Source organism: Nicotiana tabacum, chromosome 19 (genome assembly GCF_000715075.1).
Source record: "Nicotiana tabacum cultivar K326 chromosome 19, ASM71507v2, whole genome shotgun sequence".
Classification (NCBI taxonomy): domain Eukaryota; kingdom Viridiplantae; phylum Streptophyta; class Magnoliopsida; order Solanales; family Solanaceae; genus Nicotiana; species Nicotiana tabacum.
Window position 1 is genome coordinate 103,415,378 of NC_134098.1, and position 27,442 is coordinate 103,442,819.

Genomic DNA, 27,442 nt, shown 5'->3' on the forward strand with positions numbered 1-27,442 from the left:
TACAATTTACACAAGTAATTCATGCTTTGAGTCCTAAACTACCCGGACTTTAGCATTAATAGTAGCTACGCACGGACTCTCGTCACCTCGTGCGTACGCAGCCCCCGCAATTAGCAATAATTATTTAATTTTTAATCACCTATGAGGTAATTTCCCCCTCACAAGATTAGACAAGAGACTTACCTCGTCTTGCTCCAATTTAATCCACTAGAAGGCCTTTTTCACGATTATCCAACTATGTCTGGCTCGAATCTAACCAAAAATAATTTGATACAATCACTAAAAATTATAGGAATCCATTCTATAAGAAAATACTATATTTTTAATAAAAATTCCGAAATTAATTAAAAATTCGTCCGTGGGACCCACATCTCGAAATCCGACGAAAGTTACGAAATATGAACACCCACTCAACTACGAGTCTACCCATACCAAAATCACTAAATTGCGATAACAATTCGGCCCTCAAATCCTCAAATCTATCCAAGAGGGTTTTCAAACTTTTCCAACTCAATTCACCAATTAAATGATAAAAATAGTGATGGATTCGGGTAATTTAACCAATATTGAGTTAAGAACACTTACCCCATTGTTTTCACTGAAAATCTCCCAAAAATCGCCTAAATCCGAGCTCCAAATCATTAAAAATGGAAAATGGGAGAACTTAAACTCTCTGCCCAGTGATTTCTTCTACGCGATCGCGAACTTCCTCATGCGATCACGTAGCACAAATTTTTCTGCCCAAATATTAACCCTACGCGATCGCATCAAGTCCCACGCGATCGCGATGCACCAGGTTCTGACTCTACGCGATCGCATCCCTCTTCACGCGATTGCGTAGCACAAACGCGTGGCCCAGCTTCCTCTCAAATTTCCCCTACGCGGTCGCAAATAATGACACGCGATCGCGATACACACACTGGCCAATCCTACGCGATCGCGGACGTGTCTACGCGATCGCAGTGAACAAATTCCCAGCTGCCCAAATTAACCCTACGCGATCGCAACCCCATTCACGCGATCGCGTAGAACAAATCCACCTCTGCCTAAATTACTCTACGTGATCGCAGACCAACTTACGTGATCGCATATAAGGATACCAGAAGAAAATACCAGCAGTTATCAGCAGTGTTTCAAAGGCCAAAAGTGAACTGTTAGTCGTCCGAAACTCACCCGAGCCCCTCGGGACCTCGACCTATTATACCAACAAGTCCCAAAATATCATACGAACTTAGTCGAACCCTCAAATCACACCAAACAACGCTAAAACCACGAATCATCCCCCAATTCAAGCTTAATGAAACTTAAGATTTCGAACTTCTACATTATGTACCGAAACCTATCAATTCAAGTCCGATTGACCTCAAATTTTGCATACAAGTCATAAATAACATAACGGAGCTATGAGAATTTTCAGAATTGGATTCCGACTCCTATATCAAAAAGTCAACTCCCCGGTCAAACTTCCAAACTTTAATTCCTATTTTAGCCATTTCAAGCCTAATTTAACTATGGATTTTCAAATAAAATTCTGAACACGCTCCTAAGTCCAAAATCACCATACGGAGCTGTTGGAATCGTCAAAATTCTATTCCGGGGTCGTTTTCTCAAAATGTTGACCGAAGTCAAACTTAGCATTTTAAGGCTAGTTTAAGGAACCAACTATTCCGGTTTCAACTCAAACACTTCCAAATCCCGAACCAACCATCCCCGAAAGTCATAAATTATTAAAAGTACATACGGAAAGTTTTATTTTAGGGAACAGGGTTCTAAAAGTTAAAATGACCGGTTGGATCATTACATTACTAGCGCTCAAGTACTTCGAAATTTTCCGGGGTGTTATATATTTATTAAAATTTTAATATATCAAGAAGAAAAATATGAATTCGCGTATTTAAAACACCAAAAAAAGGGAAGAGTTAAAACTTTAATACTATCTCAAAAAGGAGCTATTGATAAGTTTTTAGCGAACTATAAAAATTTTGAATCAGAAAATATGGAAGAATTTATGGTAGGTGAACAAATCACTAACAAAATTGAGCTAGACGATAATGAAATCCAAGAAGAAGAAGAAGTTGGTGAGAAATTTATCATAAATCTTTCAGAAAATCAGGAAATTCTAAGAGAATGGAATAATATCCTAGAACATATATGATCATAGTAAAAAGATCGATTATAAGTAAAATATTAATAATTTTGTATCTCAAAAAATTAGAAAAATAAATTTTAAATAAAATTTTACTAAATTATTTTTTGTAATACCGAAAATTTAAGGCTCCTTGTTGAAGTATGGCTTTAGGCCCCAAATATCATTGGGCCGCCCCTGATCGTTGCATGCAAATTAGGACAGGATACCAGGATTTTATACAAGCGGGTTCAGTAAAAGATGAGTGTTATTCATATAAGTAGTGTCGAGTAAGACAAGTAGGGTTTGAACACTTTTTTTGTTCTTAAATGATTTAAACAAATGTACTTTCATGTTTTATCAAAATTTAAGAAAGAAACAACCAAAATTCACTTTGTAGATAGGTTAATTTTTGAAGTAGGTAAAACTGTAGAATAACTTTTATTGATTTCAATAAAAAAAATAAAGTGAAATAAAAAAATATATAAAAGGAGGGATTCGAACACAACACTTTCCTTACATTTTGAACCCTCTTTACCGCCTCAACAGATACCACATTTAGTTTCAAGTGGGTTCAAATTTTTATTTCTATACATATTTTTGCTGTTTCAAATATAATTTATTAATATACACAGTGTAATTTCTCAGCGAAGCGGGTTCAGTCCGCTTGACACCATATGGGTCCGCCCCTGGACACTCAGAAATACTTACTTGTTGAAGCCATGATAATTGATTATCTTTGAGTTCTTATGGAACTCAATAGTCTCCAAGAGTTGTGAAATACTGAAAAATTCTTCTTAGTATTTCTTACTTCCCGATTTTTATGTTTCACTTCGACAAGTTGTGCGATATTATATATTTACATAAATAAAGGTGTCCTAACGAAACCCAAATAAGTTAGGATAACCTTATGACCACCTCATCACGAGTCTGAGTTAATGTCTACATTATTACCGAATATAGCATGTTTTGGCCAAGCTTCACTTAATTTTCTTTCTTTTTTTTCAAAGTTAGTGTTTTGTCAAGCTTTTAAGAAGAAAAAAGTGTTTTCGCGCATAAACATAAACTATTTTTGAGAAGCTAAATTCCCAAAAGCAGAAGCTATTTAAAAAATTTCTCTTGGCGAAAGAAATTATACATACCAAGATAACATAATTCAATATTTAGCTATTCTAAATGCAATTCTCCAAATGTATAAGTAATTTTTTTTAAGGATAGATTTCTTAATAAATTGTGACTTTGGGGATGAATGCTTTTATATTTATTGAATGATGTCTCGATATACTTAAAACATTGAAAGAATAAAGTACTTTTCAATTATATTTTCACACCTTACGTAACAAAAACAAAAAACTTAATTATAGTCTTTCATAATAAGTTTTTTGAATTATTTATCTATTCAATAATATTAACTACTTATTAAGTAAAATCTTTTATGTCCTAATTCGTACTTTTACACTTAAAAATAATTTTTGAAAAGCTTATCCAAACACAAATTGATGTTCAGAAGTGCTTTTCAAATTAATTAGCCAAATATAAACTGTTTTATACCAAAATTATTTTTTCAAAAAAAGATTTTTCAGAATAAGTTTTTTTTAGAAGGTTGGTCAAACAGGCTAGAGGTAATGTTATAGACTTCACAATAAATTATCGATGCTATACCTAAATCATCAAGTGGACTACAATTTCATCACCCTATAGACCATTTATTAGCGCATTGTTAACAAAACAAAACTATAAATTAATTGTAACACTCAAGAATTAGATAATTTTAACCACCATCATTCAAATTAGGTAATCGCGACATAAATTTGGACCAGACGTTTAAGAAATTAAAAGCATGAGTTCCCGCTCGAAACTCGCTTTGAAAAAGCTCATGCCAAAGTGAGACATTATATCCTAAGAGAAAAATATACAATAAAGACGACTTCGCCTGTCTCAAATAAGTTAAAGGAAACTAAGAGAAGATTATAAATAGAAAATAAATATATACACATCTCTTAACTATGGATCGATACAGCTTCCTCAGTATTTTGTAACCTGATTCTGCAAGTCTATTTTATCTGAACTAAGTACATATTAGAAGTGTGCTGACAGAAATAAATTTAGCCGCACACAGTACATGCAACAAGTATAATTTACTATAGAAAGAGTTTTAATCACAAATTGAGGTGAATTAAAACTGTCACATCTTTCGGTTATGAATCTTTACTATGAATTAGCAGTTTCCACATTTGTAAAAGCAATATGTGATGCCGTTATATACATGAACTACAAGCGTAATCAACATTAAGGTCTGTCTACTTAGTTTTTAACTTAATAATCTGCAAAATAAATTTCAAATAGCTATAGTTAAGTGATGAAAGTTTTAAGTACTAAAGAATGAAATGTCTCATATTGGGTTGGCACGGCCACTAGATACAGGTAAAAGTTGTTCTCCCTCCTCCCTTGCAACCCAACAGAATTATGAAACCCCAAACAACAATTTTCAGAAACATCAAAAGAACGAAAAACAGTAAGAGAAATCACAAATTAATAAAATAGATAAAACAACAGCCCTTACACATTCATCTTTATCAATAACTAATAGTTGAAACCCTGCATAATCTGCACAAAGAATAGTGTTAGTCATGCACTAAACTAATGTAAAAGTGCAAATCAGGAAACTCAAACCCCAAGCTGTATCGACTCTTCGGACAACCATGGCATACAAAACAAAATATCATAGCCACAGTGAACTTACACGAGCACTTGGGGCTTGATATATACGATAATACTTGCATTGTGGAAAGCAAATGCAAATCAACAGCATCAAGCCCTCTTTCGTGTTCGTGTGTGCGCGCCGGTGTGTGCTTTCTTTTGGTTTTTTTTTTTTTTTTTTTTTTGGGGGGGGGGGGGGGTGGGTTGCCTCTGGGAGGAACAAGAACAATTATTGAGAGCATACAGAACGGATAGCTTGTGAGGAGCTTACTCGATTTCGAGGATACAAAATGACATTGCATATCATGAAACAGCTACATTATCGTTCCTTTGAATATTCTAATCAGCTCAACGGAAGGAAACAATAGTTCCAATATGTACAACAACCATCGGACAGCGCCATGATTTGGGCAATCTACGAAGGGGCTTAATGAACAAGTTAGTAGTCGAGCTGGGTTCTAGAGCAGTTGGATGGGCAGGCTAGAGAAAAGCTGCTTCAGGGTTTGTCTGCAACCCAATGCCCCAGAAAAGAATGGGCCTCCCAGCAGCTTCATATGCCGCTAAAGGCAAGCGGAGAAATGCTCTGACATGGTGATTCCAGATACCAAAAAAGAGTGTAGGGTTAATGAAAGACCTGTCTCGGCTTTGCTCCTCCAATTCAAAAGGGATTATGTAACTCAAATCAGCTGTCATCATCCACTGCACCTATATACGTGAGATCTGTCCTTCTAACCCTTACAGTGCCTTTAAGCCAGTTGGATGCCTTCAAATTGGCATTATCACTCCCACCAACTAAGGTAGAGTTACTTGATGATTGACTTGACCCTGCCCCATCCTCTAAAAGAATCCATGGATCCACCTCAAGATCATTCTCTTGCTGTGATGATACGTGCTTGGCCTTCCCGGACACACTCGTGGCAGTTCGTAATAAAGAAACTGGAGTCCTCTGAGTTTGGTTCGAACCATTAGAAGAGTGCAATACAGATATTGGGTTGCTGGGTAGAAGGGAACTGAGAGCAGCAGGTGCTACTGATGGGGGCTGACAAGATATTGACCACCGAACAGAAGGGAAAAGAATTGGCATGGCACTTTGGATGCGCCATCTGACTGTCTCAGGAAGCTGCATTCGATCCAATTCATTCTGCACCAATCAAGAATAGTAATGGAGCACTGCCTTGTAACTAATTGACAAACATACATCAGAGCCAGCCAAGGAATGGATAACATCCAGAATAAAGACATTCTAAAACATTGGTTAATTGTCCATTTCAAAAGAACCAGGGAAAGGTTTTGTTAGGAAATTCACCAACTTGAAAGAATCATTTATTGAGTCAAAATAAGTAAAAAGCATCAAGTGCAGCCAAGAATCTACGGAAAGGGAGCATGGGATACTGCAATGAGCTATGAGAAGAGAAGTGCTTTGCTTAAGAAGAGAAGTTACTAGAAGTACTTGAAACACGACATTGTTAACCATTTTATTGCTAGCAATTGATAACTGTCTAACATGGGCTTCGGGAAGACAGGTTAATGCCAGAGGTTCACAAATATACAAATTAAGATCCCTCAGAAGCAAATCAGGGCAACAAGTGAGGAGGCGTGTTGAAGACCTAAGATAAATTTAAAAAACAACCCCTCCAGCAGCTAAACTTTTAGATAAGGTGGTCCATATTTCAACAATGAGAATCCCATAGAAATGAGTGTTGTTCCCGTGACATAATCAACTTCTAAATTACAAGCACATCACAAAAAACACAACAATTAAAGACACTTTCCATAGAGGAGTTGTGTGAAAATAGCGCATCAAAACCAACTGACTTGTTACCCAAAATTATCTTTTATTCTTTGACTAGCAAGCCTTTATCCAAATTATTTCACCTACACTACAATTTTAGAATCCCATTCCATCGCTATAGCCACCCTCAAAACTATTTAAATGATTTAAGACCCTCTCTCTCCCTCTGTTATGCACATGAAAAACAAACTCCCAGAAAACCTGTGAGTGGGTTTTGTCATGTCTCTTTTTTTTTCCCTTGATAGGTAGTTTTGCCATTTCTAATTCTACCCTATACAGCAGGTATTGTCATTTGTAGTTCTACCCCAATACAGCAGAGGATATAAGTACCTCACTTTCTAATTTATATAAGAATTTAATTTATAATCACTAACAATTGTAAATGAATTTTTACACAGGCAGTGAAATTTGACCAGATACAGAAGGTTACTTGCCTTATTTTTCATCTTACTAATTTCACTTATTACGGATAGTTATCTTTTATTACATTTAGCCGATAGTATATGCTATAGAAGTGAAATCCTTTATATAATAGTCTACTTTTTGAGTAGTTCCCATTTCAAGTATGTGCTGGTGGTGGCTGCATGCAAGGTTCTTTACAAGCGTCCCAATTAGTAAACCCCATAGATAAAAGGAGTCCTCATTTACACCTGAATTCTCGTTGTACTACTACTTATACTATGTTCTATTTAAAAAATATTTTCAATGGCCGGCTAATATGGAGGAGGACAACATTTTATTTACATGTTTTTTCAGTTTGTAAAATATTTCCATTTCAAAGATTACCTTCATCATCAGGTTATCTAACTCAAGATATAGAGGTATTATTGAATTCTACCAGACTCGGCAATTAAAGGTCAAACAAAAAGCAGACCTGGAGATTCTCAGCTCCCTCACGCTCAAATGCAGAGTAGTCCTTGCTAGATTCACTGGATGATTTAGAGCTAGATTTCCCCTTGAGCCAGCGTGGCTGGTGGCTACTCAGCAAACCATGCAACAACAGTAATAAACGATCAAAAAGACTTTCCAAGGACATAACAACAGAAGCAGTAGAAGAAGCCTCCACAAGTGAATCTAACTCTCTCTTCGAACTATAAGCTTGATTAAAGAAGTGGCTTGCATCTTCATGCACAATCCTACTTCCAAGGGTACGTAATATAACTGAGGCAAGCATGTATCTCATATTACGCCCTGATGGTTCCCTGACAGCCAAATATGACGATTAGCATTGTACAGACAAAAATCTTCTTACTTTGAAAGACAATATCTGCACCACAATGGATATATTCTCAAAAATTGGCAATTAATGTATACTAGTATATATAGCAAGGTTTTCAATGAAGAAAACCAGAGGACAGAGTGACACAATATTATTACGGATAGTGGTATTTTGAGCAACGGCATAAACTCAAACCTCAATGTATTCTTACCTATCTGCATATATTATAGGGAATAATCTCAGGATGAACTGCAAGCGCAATGACAATGATGCTCGCAAAGCCACGGGTGAAGGTGGTACTGTTTCTGCCGGACCAGAGGCTCGTCTGGCTAACCCAGGACTGCTACCTCTTGTACCCTTGCGGCTGCTTTTAGTTGTTGGACTTTCAATTCCAGAAGCAATTGTTCCAGCAGGCTTGCTCGCTTCACGAGTAACTGCATTAATCTGTTGTTCAATGTGGTTCATCTGTTTTATCATATCACTAGCAAATGTGCTTCTTGAATCATCTGAGGCTTGATCAAGACAAGGGAGAATTAAATCAACAAGAGCTCTCTCAGTGACATGCTGCTGACGGACAAGGAACCCTTCAACATCAACAGTATGGCCAGACCCCTTCACAGGCCGTTTCAAGGTAGTCCCTTCATCCACCACTTCTCCTTCTTCTATGGAGGAAACTTCAGATTTAAACCTCTCTCCCTTGCTTGTTGTGGGATCAGAGTTGGAAGGACACCATCCCCACGGCTTCCAATACTGAGCTCTAGTTGAAAGACCTTTACTTACAGCAATATTAATGAGCCGTTGACGAACAGATTTCCTTCCAAAAAGAACATCATGGCCTCCTAGAAACCATTTAGCCTGTAATAGCATAGAATCCTCAAGTGACCTCCCCAAAAGATGTACAACTTCAGAAAAAAGTGGAGCAGCATCAGGTCTAACAAGCAACCTGGTAAGGATCATTTCAATAATGTTACTCTCGTTCTCTGAGACCGATGCTTTATCAGTGTTGGGCGAGAGGGCTCTTAAAGCTTCAACTAAAGAGAGATCATGGCCCTCCAGTTTCTCAATTACAGCTTGCTCGTTTAAGAGGAGCCTGAGCTCAATCCATTGCCAATGAAACTTGGCAGGCTGCAAGGTATCCAAAATGTATACGAGCTTATCCAGAAGTTTTGTCTCATTTTCAGCACCATGAAACTTTGACTCTCCTTGTACTCCCACCTGATTTCCATCATCCTGTTTAACAATTGGCTGAGGTATTCTACAATCAATAAGGGCATTTAGGAAAAGCCGTGCACGGAGTGGCACAAAGGCAGAAGCCTTCGTGCGCAAGTCAACACCACTTGCTTCTAACAGGGATGCAAAATCAGAATCAACAGTATCCGCAGCTATGAGGTCATAAAGGCTATGTGTGTCTCTCAAACATACTTCACGAAATGGCAAGTGCTTTATAACATCACCAAAAGCCAACAATAAAGAGTGATGTAATTGTTGAACCTCATCACGAGTCCCAGAACTTGCATTTAGAATCAATGGCCTCCACAGAACAAATGCAAACATTGAATATGCAGGAGGGAAGACCAAGTTCAAAGGTAGCATCCGCTGCATTCTACATAGGGCCAGAATAGAAGCTTCACCCAGAAGGTCTACAATAAATCCATCAGAAACTGTTCTACAGTTCCCAACAAGCACCCTAAACCAGTGGACAGAAACTTCAGCCAAACTATCTGCCTTTAATGTCCCAACTGAGCGTGCATTCCCATTTGAATTGGACCTCATACTCCTCACAAAATGGACAACATCCAAACCATCCTTCAATCTGAAGAGAGAGACCATCCTCTCTAGGCTAGCAACTCCCTGAAGAATTGCCCCAATAACAAGTGCAGACACAGCTGCAGATATTTTTGCAGCCCGCCCAAGAGCTACTCTACTTGAATTGTTTAGAATATCACTGGACGGATTAGAATCATTCAATTCCGGAGAAAGCTGAAACTGAGAACAAGGAGCTTTTCCAGGAGCAAAAACTGGTGCAAGGGCAGAGGACGTTTCTGTGGCAAGAGCAACTTCAAAGACACGGCTTTGACGCTCTCCAAGAGCTTCCTTAAGTATACAAAGACATATTACATGAATGCGTAAGATGCACCGTGCAAAATGCAATGAAGCAGAAGTGGAAGAGAAGCTCAGGTGATTATTACTGGCAGACAAATCAGGTATCTTTGCTATGACTTGCCCGATATTACAAACAATTGCAGATATAGCAGAGGAAACCAATGTTGGGTCTCCTTCCTGAGCAGCACCGCCTGTCTGCCTCATGCAATCCATTAATCCCATTACTATCTGCTGACCGATCTGATAGACATCTTCCCATTTTTGGAATCCAGGAATTTTCCCAGAGTTGGGCCCAAAAAGCTTTCTGTCTTTGCCATAGAAATAATTGACAGCTTCATCAACCTTTTTTTGCACAATGTCTCTCATGCTCAAACCAACCCTAGATACCCGAACACCAGTTATCTTCTGCCGGAAGTAATCATCTGGATCCTGTACTCCCACTGGGACACCAAGTGGAAATCCAAACTCTCCATCCAGCAGTCTTCCGGATTCAACTTCAGAAGCAAGTCTCTTGTCGAAAGTTGACTTGACAGTCTTTTCCCATTCAGTAACACTCCCGACACTGCCATACTTCTTTAAGAGGTATCGTGCATAGATTACGGCTGGTGAACCTGAAACTCTTCCATTTGATGTAAGAATAGCTTGAGCACGACGCATTACCACTGACAATGTTTCGGGAATAAGGTCTGCAGCAACAATGATGCTTTCATACCTGAACCAAAGACATAATAGGAGGTAAGGTTAAACAGCAGAAACCACAGAATAATTCAACCAGATAACAGAAGACGAAACATATATCTTGTGACATTTACCATAAATCTGACTTCATTCATAACACAGCTAATGAAGCAGACTAAAATAGTTATTTATTTAAATAATTACAGAAGGTGTCGGCTTATATGGCAGAAACATGGATAACATGTAAAAGCCACAATACGGCCAAATAAAACAAATTTGCATATGGAACATCCACACGTAAAGTATTAAGAACAAAACTATAAGCTAGTGCAAGGCCAGACCACTTCATTCGGGGCATTAGGGCAAATTTGGGATATGCTTTCTGTTTCTTCGACAGGAAACAGGGAAAAACCAAAAAAAAAAATAGAAGTGCTAACAGAAGAATGTAAACTATATGAAGGCATAAACAACCTAAGTGACATACAACACAAAGGAAGAAAAAAAGCTTTTCAAAAATGCAGACAAAAGCGGAATAAAAGATATGCTAATTCAGGTTCGCATATAGCATCTATACAAGAAAATATATTTTTGCCTCAAGTATACACAAAGTTGCACCACAAGATTTTTGGTGTACATGACGGCACAAACTTATCATTCTAAGAATCCAGAAAGATGCATTCATCTCATATCAAAGTCATGTAACAAGTGGAAAACAAGTTTTATCTGTACATACTGGACTCCACCATCCAAACTGATCTACCAATACTCAAGAAACTTCATAAATAATAATGCCAAAAGAATTGGAATGCGGTATACACATGAACATAAGAGATTTAACTTATCGCAGTCAGGTTTTGCTAATTTCCCCTTTACATTGAGAAAATGTATTTTCTACCCTATACGCCAGATGCAGCAGGGCTTCACAATACATAGAATAACCAATCCAACTAACAAACAATCAGCATATTCAAAACCTGACAAGAAAACAACTGCAGATAAAGAACTAAGGTCACTATCCTAAATGACACAAACATAGAACTCACCTCCGCATAGATGATAGAAGATATGCTTCGCCTACTTCACATACATTGTTTTCTGCGTTCTTAGGAATTGTTAGAATGTTCCTACTACCATGAACTGTAGCACTGCAGCTGCCAAGAACCTTAGGTAACAACCAGAGAAGAAACCTGGCTGCTAAAACTAATTCATCACAAGAATCAATCAGATATAGCACTGCTGATAATTCATCTTCTCCAAGCTTCCATCGCACACAACCCCGTTCATCAGCAGCAGAGAATGGTCGACCATATTGACCAACCTTAGTCACAGTCTTCTCGGACTCTTCCACTAGCTGCTTTACAATACCTATCAACCACACAGTTATGGTCCTTTTCTCCATAAAACGTAGCCGCTTCAAAACTTTCCCTATCGAAACAACATCTCCATTAGGCATTCTGGTCCCATCTGCTGACTTTGGAACAATGCCTTCAATGCCAGACCTATGATGTGGGCAGCTAATCTTACTATCACAAACATGGCTTGTGGATGCTCCCTGACTACCTTCAATCCTGGCTGCAGCCAACTGTGCAAGACTTTGAGTTTTACGGACAATTTTTTGCCGACCCCTAGAAGCCGACTTGGCTGGTTTAGGAGGTGGTTCTGCTCTAAAAGACTCAATGGACTTCTGGCCCTTTCGCATCCACCAAGTCTCTTCATCATCTGATGGATTTAGTGGATAAATCTGGCTGTAAGAGCTTTTCTCTTCGCTTATTTTTAGTTTCTTTGCCCTTCTACATTCTTCACACCCAGGTGTTCCTTCGCTGTTATCCATCCCGTTGCTACCAGAAACAACAGCCTTCTTAAAACTTACTTGAGATTCATCAACTCCAGTATCTGTTGACGAAGAGCTCGGAAGTTGCAGCAATGTTGTAATTGAACCTTTTAACTCTTCAAGCTCAGCACCTCTACCAGCATCTTTGGACAACCGAAAGGATCCAGATTCAGAAGATCTCAACTGATCAACGGAGGGTGCGGATAGACTCTCACCAGAGTTAGGACGAGGCTTATGCTTATGGTAAGAAGTACCACAAGTAGTGCTGTAGGGATCAATCTTCCCATGAAGAACTAGCTTACGCTCATTGCAATAGACATTCATCACCTCTGAAAGTACATGGGATTCAGCAATTCGAGCTTCTTCTAAAGCATCCTGAACATACTGACCAGGTAAGTGCTTCAAGATTTTACAGTGTCTTTTTTGCTTCATCGGATCGGAAATAGGTCCATTCCCATCCATTAGTCCACTAACAATCAGCTGCCTCACGTATGCTTGTGGGTAAAAAATTCCAGCTCGTATAAGTTCGATAATTAGTAGTTGAAGACGCTTGAAACCTTCTGTATTTTGCACTTCATGCTGATCTATCCAGCACACAAGAATATCATGCAAAGGGCATGGGCTATCAAACATGCCTAGGAAATCACCACATTTTCCACTGGCACGCCTTTTATAACAAAGAGGTTCAGAAGCACCACTACCAGGACTTCTACCAGAATAGTTAGTCAGCTGGCCAGGATCTGTTCGAAGATAGTCATTCTTTACAATTTTGTGCTCCCTGAGCCTTGACGAAAGTCCTGCCTCTCTCATCTTCAGTTTCAGAAGCCTAACAGCAATATATATAGCAGAAAAATCTTTCCTCCCAGTGAACTTGATTCCATGGGGTGGTGCATAACGAAAATCCCTGAAATCACAAGTTGCCCACTCACAAATGAAGAAGACGGAACAAATAGATGACAGAGTAACACCCCGGATATACTTAAGCGAGGAACGCAAACAGGAGCTGACTTCCGCAAACCAACAATCATCAATAGAACTATCATGAACATTCTCCAAAAGAAACTTATATGCCTCTCTCAAATCCCCATGTGCCAAAGCCTTATCCAACGCATGTAAAGCTTTGGCAACATTTTGCCCAGGATGGCCGGGTCTTGCAGCCATTGCAAGATTCTGCGCTCGCTTTTGAATTGAAGATACAACACGACTGATGGAATAAGAATCAGACCGTACCTCAGGGCCTTTATCTCTAAGAAAGTAAGCAACTTCAAAAGGGCCATTTTTAACCTTTCGGGCATCCTCAGTTACCTTCGAGTAAAGACTCCCATCAGTCACCACATTGTTCATCACACATGGTGGCATAGGAAAACAATCCAAAGCGACAAAAGTATCAGGCACAGCCAGCATCAGATATCGAAGCATCTCAACAAGAGCAGCCATAGTATAAGCCCTACGAGAGTTATCAACAAGGTCAGATCCACCAGGAGAAGGTTCTTGGATGAAACGAATAGCTATTCCCACCAGAGTGCGCACATAGGACTGAGATAAGACAACAGTGTCTATGAAACCATAAATTACAGGCAATAACAACTGCAAAACCCCAAGCAATTCCTTTTCCTGAAAAGAACAAGATAGGAGGCATAATAATCTCATCAACAAAAGGGACAGAAACTAACTGGCGATTCATTTAACATTTTTATTGAGATTGAAACAGTGTTTAAGCTGACAATACCTGTAGTTGGTTGAGCACCCAATCAATAATAAGCGATGGAATGAGCAACCCTTCTCTTTGATGCCATTGCAAAATGCGCACAACATACCACCATTTAAAATGCAGTGAAGGCTCCTCACAATCGATGGTCCCCAAGGTTGGATCACTCTTGAGCTGAATTGATCCTGCATAACCCATTTGTGGCGACCGATCTCTGATATGCAAAGCAGAATGAACACTGTTTCTTGAAATAAATTCATCCAACAAATATTGCAAATAATCAATTACATCTTTTGTCCACTGCTCAGAGCGGGAAATATGAGTTTTGTCTGGCACCCCAGATGACATACTGGAAGAGCCAGGACGAACCTGCAAGAATAAACTACAATCTGATCCTTCCCAGCGGTACAAATAGTCAAATTAGTTTATGAATCTAGTATCACCTATCAACGAAGACCATTACCTGATTGAGATAAGTTACTTTGACAAACCATGTCGCTCTTAGTAATGGAACATTATTTCTGATAAGAACTTCAAAAAGCGACTTTCTCCTATAACCGTGGGGAACATGATCAGCCAAAGACCTTAGCCGTTTATGCTGTTGGGATAAACCCTGAGAATAAGTGCAAATATTTCATAGTCAATTCCAGTTCAAACTTTTAAATGTTTGTTTGTGCAAATAGTACATCAAACATTATATCATAAAAGCTATAACTTCAACCAAAACAACTAGAAGAGGAGAAATAACTGAACTTCCACATCAACAATGTACGCACTTTCCTTTTAAGCTAATCCTTTTTAAAAAAAGGCAGTGTCTATGGCTGCATAAGCAAGGGTAGAACTGAATATTAAGCGTGATAACAGCAATAGAAAGCATAAACTAAGAGTACGATCCAAGTCAATGACTTCAGCAATATTTTGCTATTAACTTCTGATTGGTGCATTAACCTAGGAATCAAGCAAAATGAGCAAACGCAAGTGATAGAATATTAACCTGACTGGTAATGTATGAATCTACATGCAATCTCACACATACTCATGCCTTTTTTGGCCAAGAATGGAAAGCAAGTATTGTTGCACCATATTGCCTAAACGCTAAGGATGGGGAAGAAGGTAATGAAGTCATCAACAACCACAACAACAACAACAACATACCCAGTATATTCCCAACAGGTGGGGTCTGGGGAGGGTAGTCTGTACGCAGACCTTACCCCTACCTAATGAAGGTAGAGAGGTTGTTTCCAATAGACCCTCGGCTCGGAAAGAAGAAGGAGAAGAACACACAAAGAAAATGATGGATAACAAAGCAGAGACTCGAATCTAAAATGATGAACAACAAAGCAGAGACTCAAATCTAAGTATTTTCCTCTGGCTGCTGAAAGCTACAAACATGTACTTTTCCAGTCTTCAGTAAAGAGAAACGTAATAGAGTAGAGAAAGAATGCCGACTACATGTGATTAGATACTATATAGGTTGGGATGATCTTCTCGAGCAAGAAAAATCCTAGAAATATTTCAGAATTCCAAACCCAGAAACTCTAATCCCTAGGAAAAAGAAGTAGAATGAAAGTGAAATAAGGAAATATGATTGGCCATAGAACCAAATCCAATCATACACATATTCTACCGAACTAAGAACTATCTTAAATCAGAAGAAAATCGAACATAATTCAAATTCTTACTTACACTATACTCCAAGGGATAAAAGGGGGCTTGACCACAATTTCCCAAGAGATAAAATCCCATGAAATCAGAAGGAAATTTTAATTCAGTTTTTCTTTTACATTGAAATTTACCCAGTTTATTAATACCCAGTTTATTAAAAAAGAATTCAGTTAAAGTTTTAAATCTGATGCTAATCCAGACTCCATGTTTTCACTTTAGAGAACCTTAACTCTTAGAGAACCCCTAGTTTGTCTTATAAGGACAAATTGCTTAGTATTGGAATGAAATGGACTAAAATAGAGCCGAATGGTCAGATCTATCCATATGTTGATCTCAACTAGTTCGGGACTGAGGTGTAGTTGATATAGCAGATGAAGTAAAGATTCTATAATCCGGAGGGAAGAATGCAGCACACACAGGAGAACAAACACGACATCTATGATCAAATAACTATTGGTCACCCTCCCTCCCTTTCTATGTGTACAAAATCTGAATCGTGGGCATGTTTGGCTTGAATCTACCTGAATTAATCTAGATGCTTCAGCAAATCAGTTTTACAATCATAACACAGCTCGGACAGTATACGACAAAGGCACATATTAGCTAAAAAATGTTTTAGTGAAACTCATCCATATTCTACCAATAGAGCAACTTGGACAGTGAAGATTCATCCAGCCAACCAAACTTGTTTAGGATTGAGGCGGAGTAGTTGTTGTTGTAGTTATCCATGTTCAACCAATCATCCAACATAGAAAGTCCAAATCAACTTTGTAATCAAACCAAACACACCCTTAGGTTTTTGTCAACAATCAACCACTATAGATGATCATTGACCAGCACCCATGTCAAGAACTTGAACTCAACTCCATTGTTTATATATGACAGGAACACCATAAGCACACAAATGAAAAGGACACATTAACTGCTTAGCTAATCGTACTAAATAACCTCATCACGTACACAACATACACTTTTGTACCATGCTGAACACCTACATATTTAATAACCAATAAGGACATTTCATTTCGTCGGAGAGCCATTTCATGGGTTCCTGATGAGGTGAAAGGATTACCTCAATCCACTTCTTCCTGAACTCTTCTCCACATGATCTTTGATCAGGAAAAGTACCAGGTTTTGTCAACTGTAAGCCCTCAAGAGGAACTCCATAGACCTGCCCTGCCTGTAACGTGAATAAATTCATGTGATCACCAGGTTAGCATCATGCTTTCTGAAAAATACATGTTACATTATATGGAAAGGACAAATATTATTTCATAAAGTTTCAAAGAAATCAAGAGAATTCAAGTAAAAACCCAATCTCTAGTAAAAGATTGCCATATAATTCATTCATGGTTGATGGAATAAGCTCCAAAGCAAGATAAATTCCATCAAGACATGATATATTACCTTTCGCTTCTGAGCCCGAGACTCATTGATAGCCCTGTGACATTTTCTAATTGCCTGCAAAGAGACAGAAACAGCTAGTCAGTAATTTAAAAATGGCAGAGATACCAACTTCAACAACGGAATACAACAACAACAACAACCCAGTATAATCCCACTAGTGGGGTCTAGGGAGGGTAGTGTGTACGCAGACCTTACCTCTACCCTGAGGTAGAGAGGCTGTTTCCGATAGACCCTCGGCTCCCTCCCTCCAAGAACTCCCCACCTTGCTCTTGGGGTGACTCGAACTCACAACCTCTTGGTTGGAAGTGGAGGGTGCTCACCACTAGAGCAACCCACTCGTGTCCTCAACTTCAACAACGGAATGAAAAACCAAAAAAGGCATATAAACTAGAATAGTCACTAAATTGAACACAAAAAGAAATCCACAGTCCAATTATATATGCTCAAAAGCTTACCTCCTTGCACTTAAATATAACAGGCTTTGTGAAAGCCTGAACCTGAGATAACGATATCTCTCTGGCTTCCTGGCAACATGACAAGCAAAAACCAGTTAGATAATTAGTGTACCAACCAACCAATCCGGAAGATCAAGGAAGCAGAAGAGCTATAAGGCCACAAAATAGAGAAGGAGAGCTAAAGAAACAGAAAAATGTAGGAAAAGAAATGAACAAGGAGAAAATTCAATAACGAAGAAAGGGAAGAGGATGCTGGTGAAAGAAGGTGTGGATTTTCCAGTTGATAGCAAAATAGAGGAAAGCAAAATTGATTAGATATTTAATCACCTACTTTGCACCAAAGATGCTTATAGTTTTCCTATTCTCATAAGAAAAACTAGATTATGTTTCTAGTATATATTAAAGAGCACTCTTTACTACGACAAATGCTCATTGCTTTCTAATAGAAGCGTTAGGGGATGAGTCAGGGAAATAAAGCACCAGATCAAAACTCTCCTCTAAGAGGCAGTCCGATTACCAATAGTATTACCCAGATGCGGAACCAGATCACGCATTAATCAGTCAACATAAAGTAAAACGCTTGTTTCATCACAAAAAAAAAACATAAAGTAAAACGCTTGATCGTGAAATAGGCAAGGGGCTCTTTTTTCATCATGGTTGTCTGGTTAAATTGTGGACCATAATACCATTGGGAGGCATATTTCTTATTCCCTACCATGCATAACGGCTATGCCCTCATTGTAGTCCCACTATTACAAATTCACTAGACAGTACAACTCTTATGTATCCTTTTACTGACGGACCAAAACCTAAATGTTACTGAATTTTGTATTTCTGGAAAGTGCCATAATGCAGATATGTATTTATTTGGGAGGCAGGAAGAAGGAGTGAATCACTTCTAACATTACCATGCTGAAGCACCTTGATGATGTTTTAATAATAAAGCAGTTAGCTTAAACAAAGACTAGCATACAGAAACGAGTGGAGAAAGATATATATTTATGCAAGAGACCCAAAAAAATTGAAAAGTACAGAAGGAATACCTCAAGACCTTCAACAGTCTCCCGGTAACCAGATTGGACATATTCTTTGGTCAATGTCTCCTCGGGGCAATTAGGAGTCTGAGGAAGAAAATCAGGTGGCCCAAGTCTGAAAAGAAACTAAAAAATTAGCAAATTTACAGTATTCAATTATCAAATTCAAAATCGCCAAATTACCTGGAATTAAGATGTTCCTTATCGCACTTCAATTTGTACGGGGTCAGTTGTAAGGGACGTCTGCAAGAGCAAATCAGCTCAGCTTAGTACCACTTAGGAAATATTAAGCAAGAAAAAGGAAGAGTTCACATTGCATGCTTTCCTGGAAAGTCCAATGCAATTCTTATGTGCTTAGAACATGAAATAGTGCAAATAAGCTATTCAAAGAACCAATAGACAAAGATGAACTAGGGATGCATTGATTCCATAAAATCAAAAATATGAAAGAAAAAATTACGTCTTAGTGTCTTACATAGACACGGTCTATACTTCTTCCTTTTTCATATCCGCGTTGTGTAGTGCCAGTACACAGCAAAAGATAACAACAAATATTATTTCACAGAATAAGATTATGATGAAGACATCCAAGAATTGCATAGAATTGTGAACACACCTATTTCAGATGAAACAGGAGGTGACTTGAGTATAAAGTCTGTTTTTTAAACTTATATTTCAAGCAATTGTCCAGCGAAACAAAAATCATCATAAATATTGCTTCATTACTGGAACACCGAGATGTCGTCCTGGCCACCAAGCGATGATATTCAACTTTTCTGTCGGCCCTCTAGGAATTCTGACTTGTTGATAAGGTAGTGAAAGCAGGAAAATGTGGCTACATGACAGTATATGCACCACACAACCTTCAACCTTGAATACAAAAGGGTCAAAAGATAAATATCGCACTGGATTGACGTTTTATTACCACATTATAAGGACTCCGGGGATTATTTGGGGGTCATTTGGTAACCTGATAAAGGATTGGATAATATAGGGATAAGCATCCTACTAATTAGTTTTTTAAATCAACAAACCATCCTACTAATTTCGTAATTCGTATATTATATTCCCATAGAAAAGAAAATCAGATAGTAAGAGACTGTTTTGTACACACATTGGTTCATTCGATTCACTTCCCCAAAACCCTAATGTGGCCACTGCATCTCCTTCCCTATCTTCATCTCCATTGCGGTAACCCTCCACCACAATCCACAACCTAATCTTGGCTGGAGAAGTCTTTGAATTATATCTATTTGCTACTTGTTCTTTGACAGGCAGTTTAGTTGCATCTGTTATAAAAGAACTGCCTCATATATTTTTACTATTTCTTTGTGTTTCCTCTGTTATGCTAGCCATTGCGATGCATAAAGTAGCAAGTTGACGAACTGCGATCGTATTCGGGATGATAACTAACAACAACTATGCCTCAGTCCCAAGCAAGTTGGAGTCGGCAAAATGAATCCTCACTTCTTCTTTAAGCTCAAATCATCTCTTCAACGTACCAAAATAAAATAAAACTGAAAGTGAAAAATAAGCTTTATATATATATATATGTATAATAAAATCATAATAAAATTAAAAGTTCTCTAACAAGTCTAAAACCTATTCCTAACTAGAAGGTATCACCTATATGGATCTTTTCTTCCATTGTTCCTATCTTTAGCTAAGTCTACATTGATTCATGCAGGAAGATAACCAACTGTAGATAAATTTTCTTGTAGAGTTTGCACAGTTGAAATTAGAGCTTCACAGTCCAATGACTATCAAATAACAATTTGATTTGGGGGGGGGGGGGTGTGATCCCTTCATTAGTCCAGTGTGCCAATTGTAGGACATTTCTGTTCGGGCTAAAATAGCTAGGAAACCTACTACTAACCCAATCATCATACTCCATTTTCCCGGGATTATAATGCCGAGACAATAGAAATTCTACTATACGAACCCTGAATTCACAGAAATTAATGCAATCAAACACTGCATCCCAAGTACGCATGGTAAAAGGTACTTCAATTCACACCTATGATCCATTCTAGCACATTTTAAAATAGTAACTGATAGACTTAACATAGGAGAAAGCTTCAAACATTTTGGCTTCTATTAATTATCTCGGTCTACAGTCCATGATTTATAATTCCCCACTAAATGCTCCACTTTACCTTTGATTTCACCTACTGTTCCTCCCACCTTGGTGAATACTTTGACAAAAATGAAGTGACCAAATTCAAGATCATGCATTCATTGACTTCACCTGCAGTTTATCCTGCCTTGATGAATTCATAAGCAAAAATAAGGTGAAATTTATGTTGATCTTTATGTCCAATGCTGACACATGCAGAATTCTTTTACAGGTAAGGCTGACAAGACCAGGTTGAAACTGACAATCATTTTATTACTAAATCTCGTTTCTGGTCTTGTTATGCCTAGGGAAAAAGGGAAAGACGTGCTAACTTCCTCCAAACGTACTAGTGAAATGAGCATGTGGCATGCTTTTAAAAGCATGCCCATAAATTACTCCTGCAAAATTCCCACGTTACAAGAGATATTACCTGGAGAAATTAGGCGGAAGGGAGGCTGACTCCACCCGAGATGAATCCCTGGCTGACGACCCCCCAATAGTGCTGTTATTAACTGCACTAGTGCAGCTGCCACCATGATACCTTTGCATCTCTGCAAACTATCACCTGCATGCTGCCTCCAGCATCGGACGACAATAGAATGTATTCTAGTCAAACTGCAAGAACTATTACAGCACAAATTAACAAAAGATATAATAATAACAACTAGAGCTAGATTTCAAATAAGGCCAAATTCACTGTTGAGGAAAACACAATTAAGTTATGTGATACACACACACACACTCTTAAATATATGTGTGTATTACATTATTGGCAGTTCCCTATGAACACTTTGAACAGCCCGCTCCCTTTCCTTATATACAATTGAATTCAACCTTCAGAGAATTTGCTTTCACGAGTTCCAACATGGTAGCATGAAATAGTCAGTCTCATTGGCAAGCAAGGAACAAAGAGCAGTGTTTGTCTCCTATTCCATGACAAATCTAGAATTTAGAAGTTTTCTTCTGCCAATATAAAAGGTATATTGGTAGAAGAAAATGAGCATCTACTTCTGATTATATATCTTTATACCATATAGAGCACTTTGACAGAAGATCGTGGATTTCAAATTCCTAGATTTATTTAATTTTTTTTTTTAGAAAGGTAACAGTTCTAGTTCCTAGATTTATTATAACTATGAACATACATAAATTTTGTCATTGTTAAAGGAATTGCAAATTTCTCTATGTGCTTCCGCAAGATTAAGTTTATTGCCATGGTTACTAACTTTAACTTGGAAATCTAATAGACACAATGGTCCACCAGGTGATTCCAAAACCCTTTACACCTTAAAGTGAACACCAATTTCCTTTTATAGGTCCCGAAGAGATGCTTATTCCACGAGGAATTAACACATGATTAATAACTTCCGTGATGGTATTCAAAACCCCATCCTAAGTCAAGATTATTTAACTAGTAAACCTAGACAACAAGCAATTATAAACAATACATGTTAATTAACTATAAAATGTCACGGCAAAGCTAAACCTTGAACAGCAAAACAGTATGTCATTTGGATTGAAGTAGCTCTGAGAAGTTTCTGCTTAGACGATGTTCAAGTACATCCACCTAATTGACCTTCTCTACAATCATTAAACTGAACTCAGACATTTTTTTCCAACAGTAAAAAGCAAGATATATGAAACTACAAAATGAACCATCATAGAATTCTAAGGACTCCTATAGCATCGTCAAGAAGTTTGGAATGCTACATGATATACAGGTATCATATGAAGGTAGCAAGAGAAAAATGAAGCTGATAGCTCTAGCTTAATTAATTAACGATGTGGAACTCATATAAAAATAATATTTGTTGTTCTTAACTCAAGATGACAACCATTTACAAGCAATCACGTATTGCAGTGCATTCAGCAACGGGCTTCAATCGAGGCTTCAAATGGAAACTAACATTTGAAAATCCACTAGAAGTATTTTTAAATGAAAAAAGCACAATGCCGTTATGTGCAGTAGCTTAGGCCTATAAGAAAAGTTCACAGATAGCAGAAACTGGAGCAAGTGCAGCAACTAGTAAGTTAGCCTTCTTAACCATGCACCGGAAATTTAGTATAGCCAATACTGACGCAACAATTTAAAAGAATGTTAGTTGATGATCTCCTAAAATAGAAACTTTGTAGTATAATAATTCAAAATTTTCGTCCACCAGAAGTCCAAGAAACTACTTACTAAAAAATCCCAAAACTGATGCAAGCTGAGTTAATCTTAAGACAGTTATTCAACCATTTCTCAACAATCCAATGATAGCAACAAATCCCACTAATCCACATTGGACATCTTGCAGTCAAGAGTGTTATCAAAGGCGAAAAGCGCAAAAAAGCTCTAAGGTATGTTGGGGCTTTAAGCGCAAAGTACAAATAAAGCGTGGGCTTTAACGAAGAAAGGTGCAAATGGAGAAAAGCTACAAATATGTATGTGTAGTCCAAGACTAATATCTATAAGCATGAATATCAAATATATGGACAAAGAAATTGAAGAAATTTACGATAAAGTGAAATATCAATTGTTTAGTGTCGCCTCTTTAAGATTACGCTCATTGAAAAAAGTATGTCATAGAGCCTTGATGACAATACTGAAGCGCCCGCTAAGCGAAGCGAAGCGCTCAACATGTTTTGAGCCTCGCTTCTGGGCTTAAGCGCGCTTTAAGCGCGCCTTTGATAACACGCCAGTCAAAAGATATACAATGACAGTCTGCAAAAGTAAGAGAAAGAACTAGATCCACCAGCAGTCTACTTCAAGGGTTTAGAGAAAAGCAAAGAACCCCCAAAAGTTCTAAATCACTAATAAGCTCTTGTTCCCAAAGTAATCAAATCTTTCTCTCAATACCAAAAGATGGTAAATAAATAACAGAACTACCAAAATAATTACCCACTATTACAGTAATGTCAACTAATCAATCAACTAGGCTTTATCGTGGTTGACTATATGAATCCTTTATATCTACCACTCTATTTAGGCACATTACATTCCAACTCTAAATAATACTCCATATCTTTTAGTAGCAAATTAACTCTAAATGGCACGATTACACGTGACATACAAGTGCTACAAAGGACCACTAATATTACAGTAATCTGACGCCCAAGAAAACCAATCCTCTTAAACCCAAAAGGGAAAAAAAGTAACTAACTATTGAGGGCAAAATCAATTCCCAATCCTCTAAGTAGCTTCAGGTAGCATTAGCTGAATAAATAAGTATCTACTAAAATGCACAAATTTCCATAATTTCGAAGGGGGGGAGGGGGAATCAAACTCAATTAGCTATTCCCGGAAACAGAGCTCTAAGAATTTGAAATTTTCATCAGTTATTTGATTATGCAAATTAGATCACCTGAATTAATCAAAGAAACACCAAGAAACGTGGAATCTACCACAGCCAATCACTGCTGATTCTCAAAACTACTTGGGTTTGAAAAAAGATGGGGTTTTGAAGCTGAAAGTGAAAGCTAGGGTTTTGGTCCCCAACTCAACAAAAAAAGAAAATTCGAAGATTACGAAGCAAAAGATTCAGATTTCAAGTGGAAAGATAAAGGCTTTGTAAGATTTAGGGATTGAATAGGAATTTTTATCGACGAATCGTATAATAGATGTACTACTATTTTTGTTGTATGTATAGGTTTGATGTATAGATATATAGATATAGAGAGAGAAAGTCTAGAGAGAGATAGGAACAGATTTGAGTTAAATGTTTTAGTGAGAGAAAGAAAGAAGGCTCTTGGATTTGAGGAAAGCGTGGGGGGTGGGGGTTTTGACTCTTTAGTTTTGCTGATGATGACGATGGTGTGCACTTGTGTTTTCTTTGTTGCACTTCTATTATTGGTAATTTTAAGAATTTAACTCGTAAAAAAATCAAGAATATTACTATAACAAGATTTTTAAAATAGGATTTTTTTCGGATAAATTACATATAATTTAGTTTTGATCTTCCTAGAATGACCAGATCAGGAAATTTAGATATCTAATGTTCTTATGTATTTTACGTTCAAGATTAACGTAATTACGTAATCTTTAATAGTTAGAAGAAGAGATGAAAGACAAGAAGATATAGTTCGAGACAATTAAGTTAATTAAAAACATAAAAATATGAAAAATATTACCATATTAATTTTTAATAGTTATAAGCTTTTAGTTAAAATAGGATTTTGTGAAGAGTATAAGACCCTCTAAATTTAATATTATGCCTAATCTACATGAAGTAGAAATTCCCATATTATTTGTCAAGTTTGATTTATGTCTTATGTGCAAATTAAGTAATGTGGTTTTGCTCAAGTAAAATGCACACACACGGCATTGAAATAGTTATAATTTAGCAATCTAAACATTGAAATGTATACAAATTAAATTTCAAAAAGCTAAATAACACAAGATGACATTTACATGAATTTTTAAAATATGTTTTTAGAAAATGGATTGATACTTTTAACACTATCCATTTTTTGAAATTTTTATTGATTATTTCAGAGGGATATATTTTAAATTATTATATAAAGCAAAGATATCCATTAAAACATAGTATGCCATCTTTAAATGGCCATGTAATTGATAAACAACACTCTAAAAGTAACTAAAAGTAAAAATATAATTTTTGTGAATGATTTGCATATTAATTCATTCTCAATTTTATCAAAATTGAACTCGACTTCTCTTAGTTGGAGCCATTCTCACCTCGAAACACACATTTGAACTTTTGACGCGTGGACGCTCAAATCTTTTAATTAAGTTAGAGTTTTTATGTTAAGATTAACTACATCAATTGTATACTATGATATTTTCTTCTTTGAGTCACTATTTAATGTAATCTATTCAAATAAATGCACTTATTACCTAACCATATATTTATGGTTATTTTTATTTAAAATCACCATTTTCTCGTAATATATTCAAATAACTATACTATATTATTATACCTTAAACAATAAAATCTTAGTTATTTGTTATGCAAGTTAGAGTTTTAGATGATATGTAGGTGATAACTCATAAGCTTAGATAAATTTCAACATAACTAAAATATATAACTCCTGAAACTTCACATTTTTTACGTCTCATGAAATTCAAGCGTACACTTAACAGTGATGCATTCACTAAAAATAAAATTCATCTCAATATATGATTGGATAGCTCTCAATGTAAAGAATGTAGATCGTATATGATTAAAAAGCAATTTAAGTTAAGTTATATCATCAAAAGGCAATAATCTATCTATATCTATATTATTATTATATATTATAAAAGCATAAATAGAATATTGATTTACAAAAAATAACCTTATAATATTGAGCATAATAACTCGCAATCAAAGGACATAACTGGAATTCTAGACATAATATAATACTACAAGTTAGGAATCCTATTAGTATAATTAATTTAGAGCATCGACATATAATACTACATATTAGCATGTAAACCTAATACCTTTAGGAACACGTTAGGTTTTCCATTAGTATAATTACTTTCGGGATAGAGATATATTTTTAGTCATGGAATCCTATTACCTTTAGGATATACTTCTTAAAAATTTATATTACTAATTTAATTTGAAAACGTATTATAATGTGTTATTACTAATCTAATCTGAGATTGTATTATATTGTCCAAATTTATTTAGAAAAAGGAGAGCCTATATTATTATAAAAGTACGAATACAATATTGATAGACCAAAATAGTCCTAAAATATTAAATAGAAGAACTCATAGGGAAAGAACATAAATAAAATAACATGTTTTTTGGACTAATTACTCTATGTTGATTTTTAATACCTAATATTTTAAAATTAATTTTTTTTATTAAATTCTTATTAAAAATATGTAGGAAGGTTTAATAAAATCAATTTCATAAGAATCCTCCATATTGACAGTATATTACCACTCCATAATATCCAATACTAAGTGAAAATAAAAGTAATATTAAATGGACTGCATAAACCATTAAAATTGAGAAAAAATATCCCATAATATATTTTTACGTTATATTTTAATTGTTTTCCTACTCAAATAATATATTTTTAATTAAATTTTCGTGTAATATTAAAAAATATACCCAATTATTAAACAACAACTAAGAAAATATTCAAACATATAAATGTGTGAGAAATAAAAAGAAAAATGGCTGGTAAGAGTCAATACCGCTAATGACTCTACACATAATGATCTAAAAGTGGAATGTGAGATCCATATTTTTACTCTTTGAAAAAAAAAATTATGGCGGATAAAATTATAATTAAGATTAAATCTTCAAAACAATAGATGAACTAATATTAAGAATCCGAATCAGCATAAAATAAATTATTTTTTGTGTTAAGACCAAATAGTTAAATCTTTCAATTAATTAGTTAGCAAGAAAATCCAATTCAATTATTTTTTAAATTTATCATATGAGTAAAATTATTTTTCAAGTTAAGAAAAATCTTAGGGTACATAAATTTATTCCATAAAAAGAGCGTTAGATATTAAAAAAATTAGAACACAAAGTAAAAAAATATTATTATGGTATTAAGAATCAAACAACCACGCAAGTGTATGTTGAAGCACAATCAAAATTAAATCATGAACAAGCTTTCATATGTTATAAAGAGTCGACTCTTACAACGAGATTATCC

The 27,442-nt window shown here is 36.4% G+C and overlaps 1 protein-coding gene across 4 annotated transcripts; it reads right to left on the minus strand.

Annotated features, from left to right (window-relative positions):
• Nucleotides 1-5,100: 5,100 nt before the first annotated feature.
• Nucleotides 5,101-24,612, minus strand: LOC107827645 (mediator of RNA polymerase II transcription subunit 12). 4 transcript variants are annotated; one of them, XM_016654838.2, is made up of 14 exons: nucleotides 24,178-24,311; nucleotides 22,320-22,414; nucleotides 21,264-21,448; nucleotides 18,901-18,960; nucleotides 18,727-18,832; nucleotides 17,684-17,752; nucleotides 17,229-17,282; nucleotides 16,894-17,001; nucleotides 14,620-14,769; nucleotides 14,178-14,525; nucleotides 11,661-14,062; nucleotides 8,048-10,651; nucleotides 7,492-7,819; nucleotides 5,101-5,966 (listed from the first exon to the last, which is right to left on the minus strand). In XM_016654838.2, exons 3-14 carry the CDS (start codon nucleotides 21,380-21,382, stop codon nucleotides 5,508-5,510), a joined length of 6,807 nt encoding a protein of 2,268 aa, XP_016510324.2. In that variant the 5' UTR covers nucleotides 21,383-21,448; nucleotides 22,320-22,414; nucleotides 24,178-24,311; the 3' UTR covers nucleotides 5,101-5,507. The 4 variants fall into 4 exon arrangements, with proteins under 4 accessions (XP_016510324.2, XP_016510315.2, XP_016510309.2 ...); XM_016654829.2 differs by lacking the exon at nucleotides 22,320-22,414 and having other exon boundaries at nucleotides 21,264-21,457; nucleotides 24,178-24,612; XM_016654823.2 differs by lacking the exon at nucleotides 22,320-22,414 and having other exon boundaries at nucleotides 24,178-24,610.
• Between the last annotated feature and the right edge of the window lie 2,830 nt (nucleotides 24,613-27,442).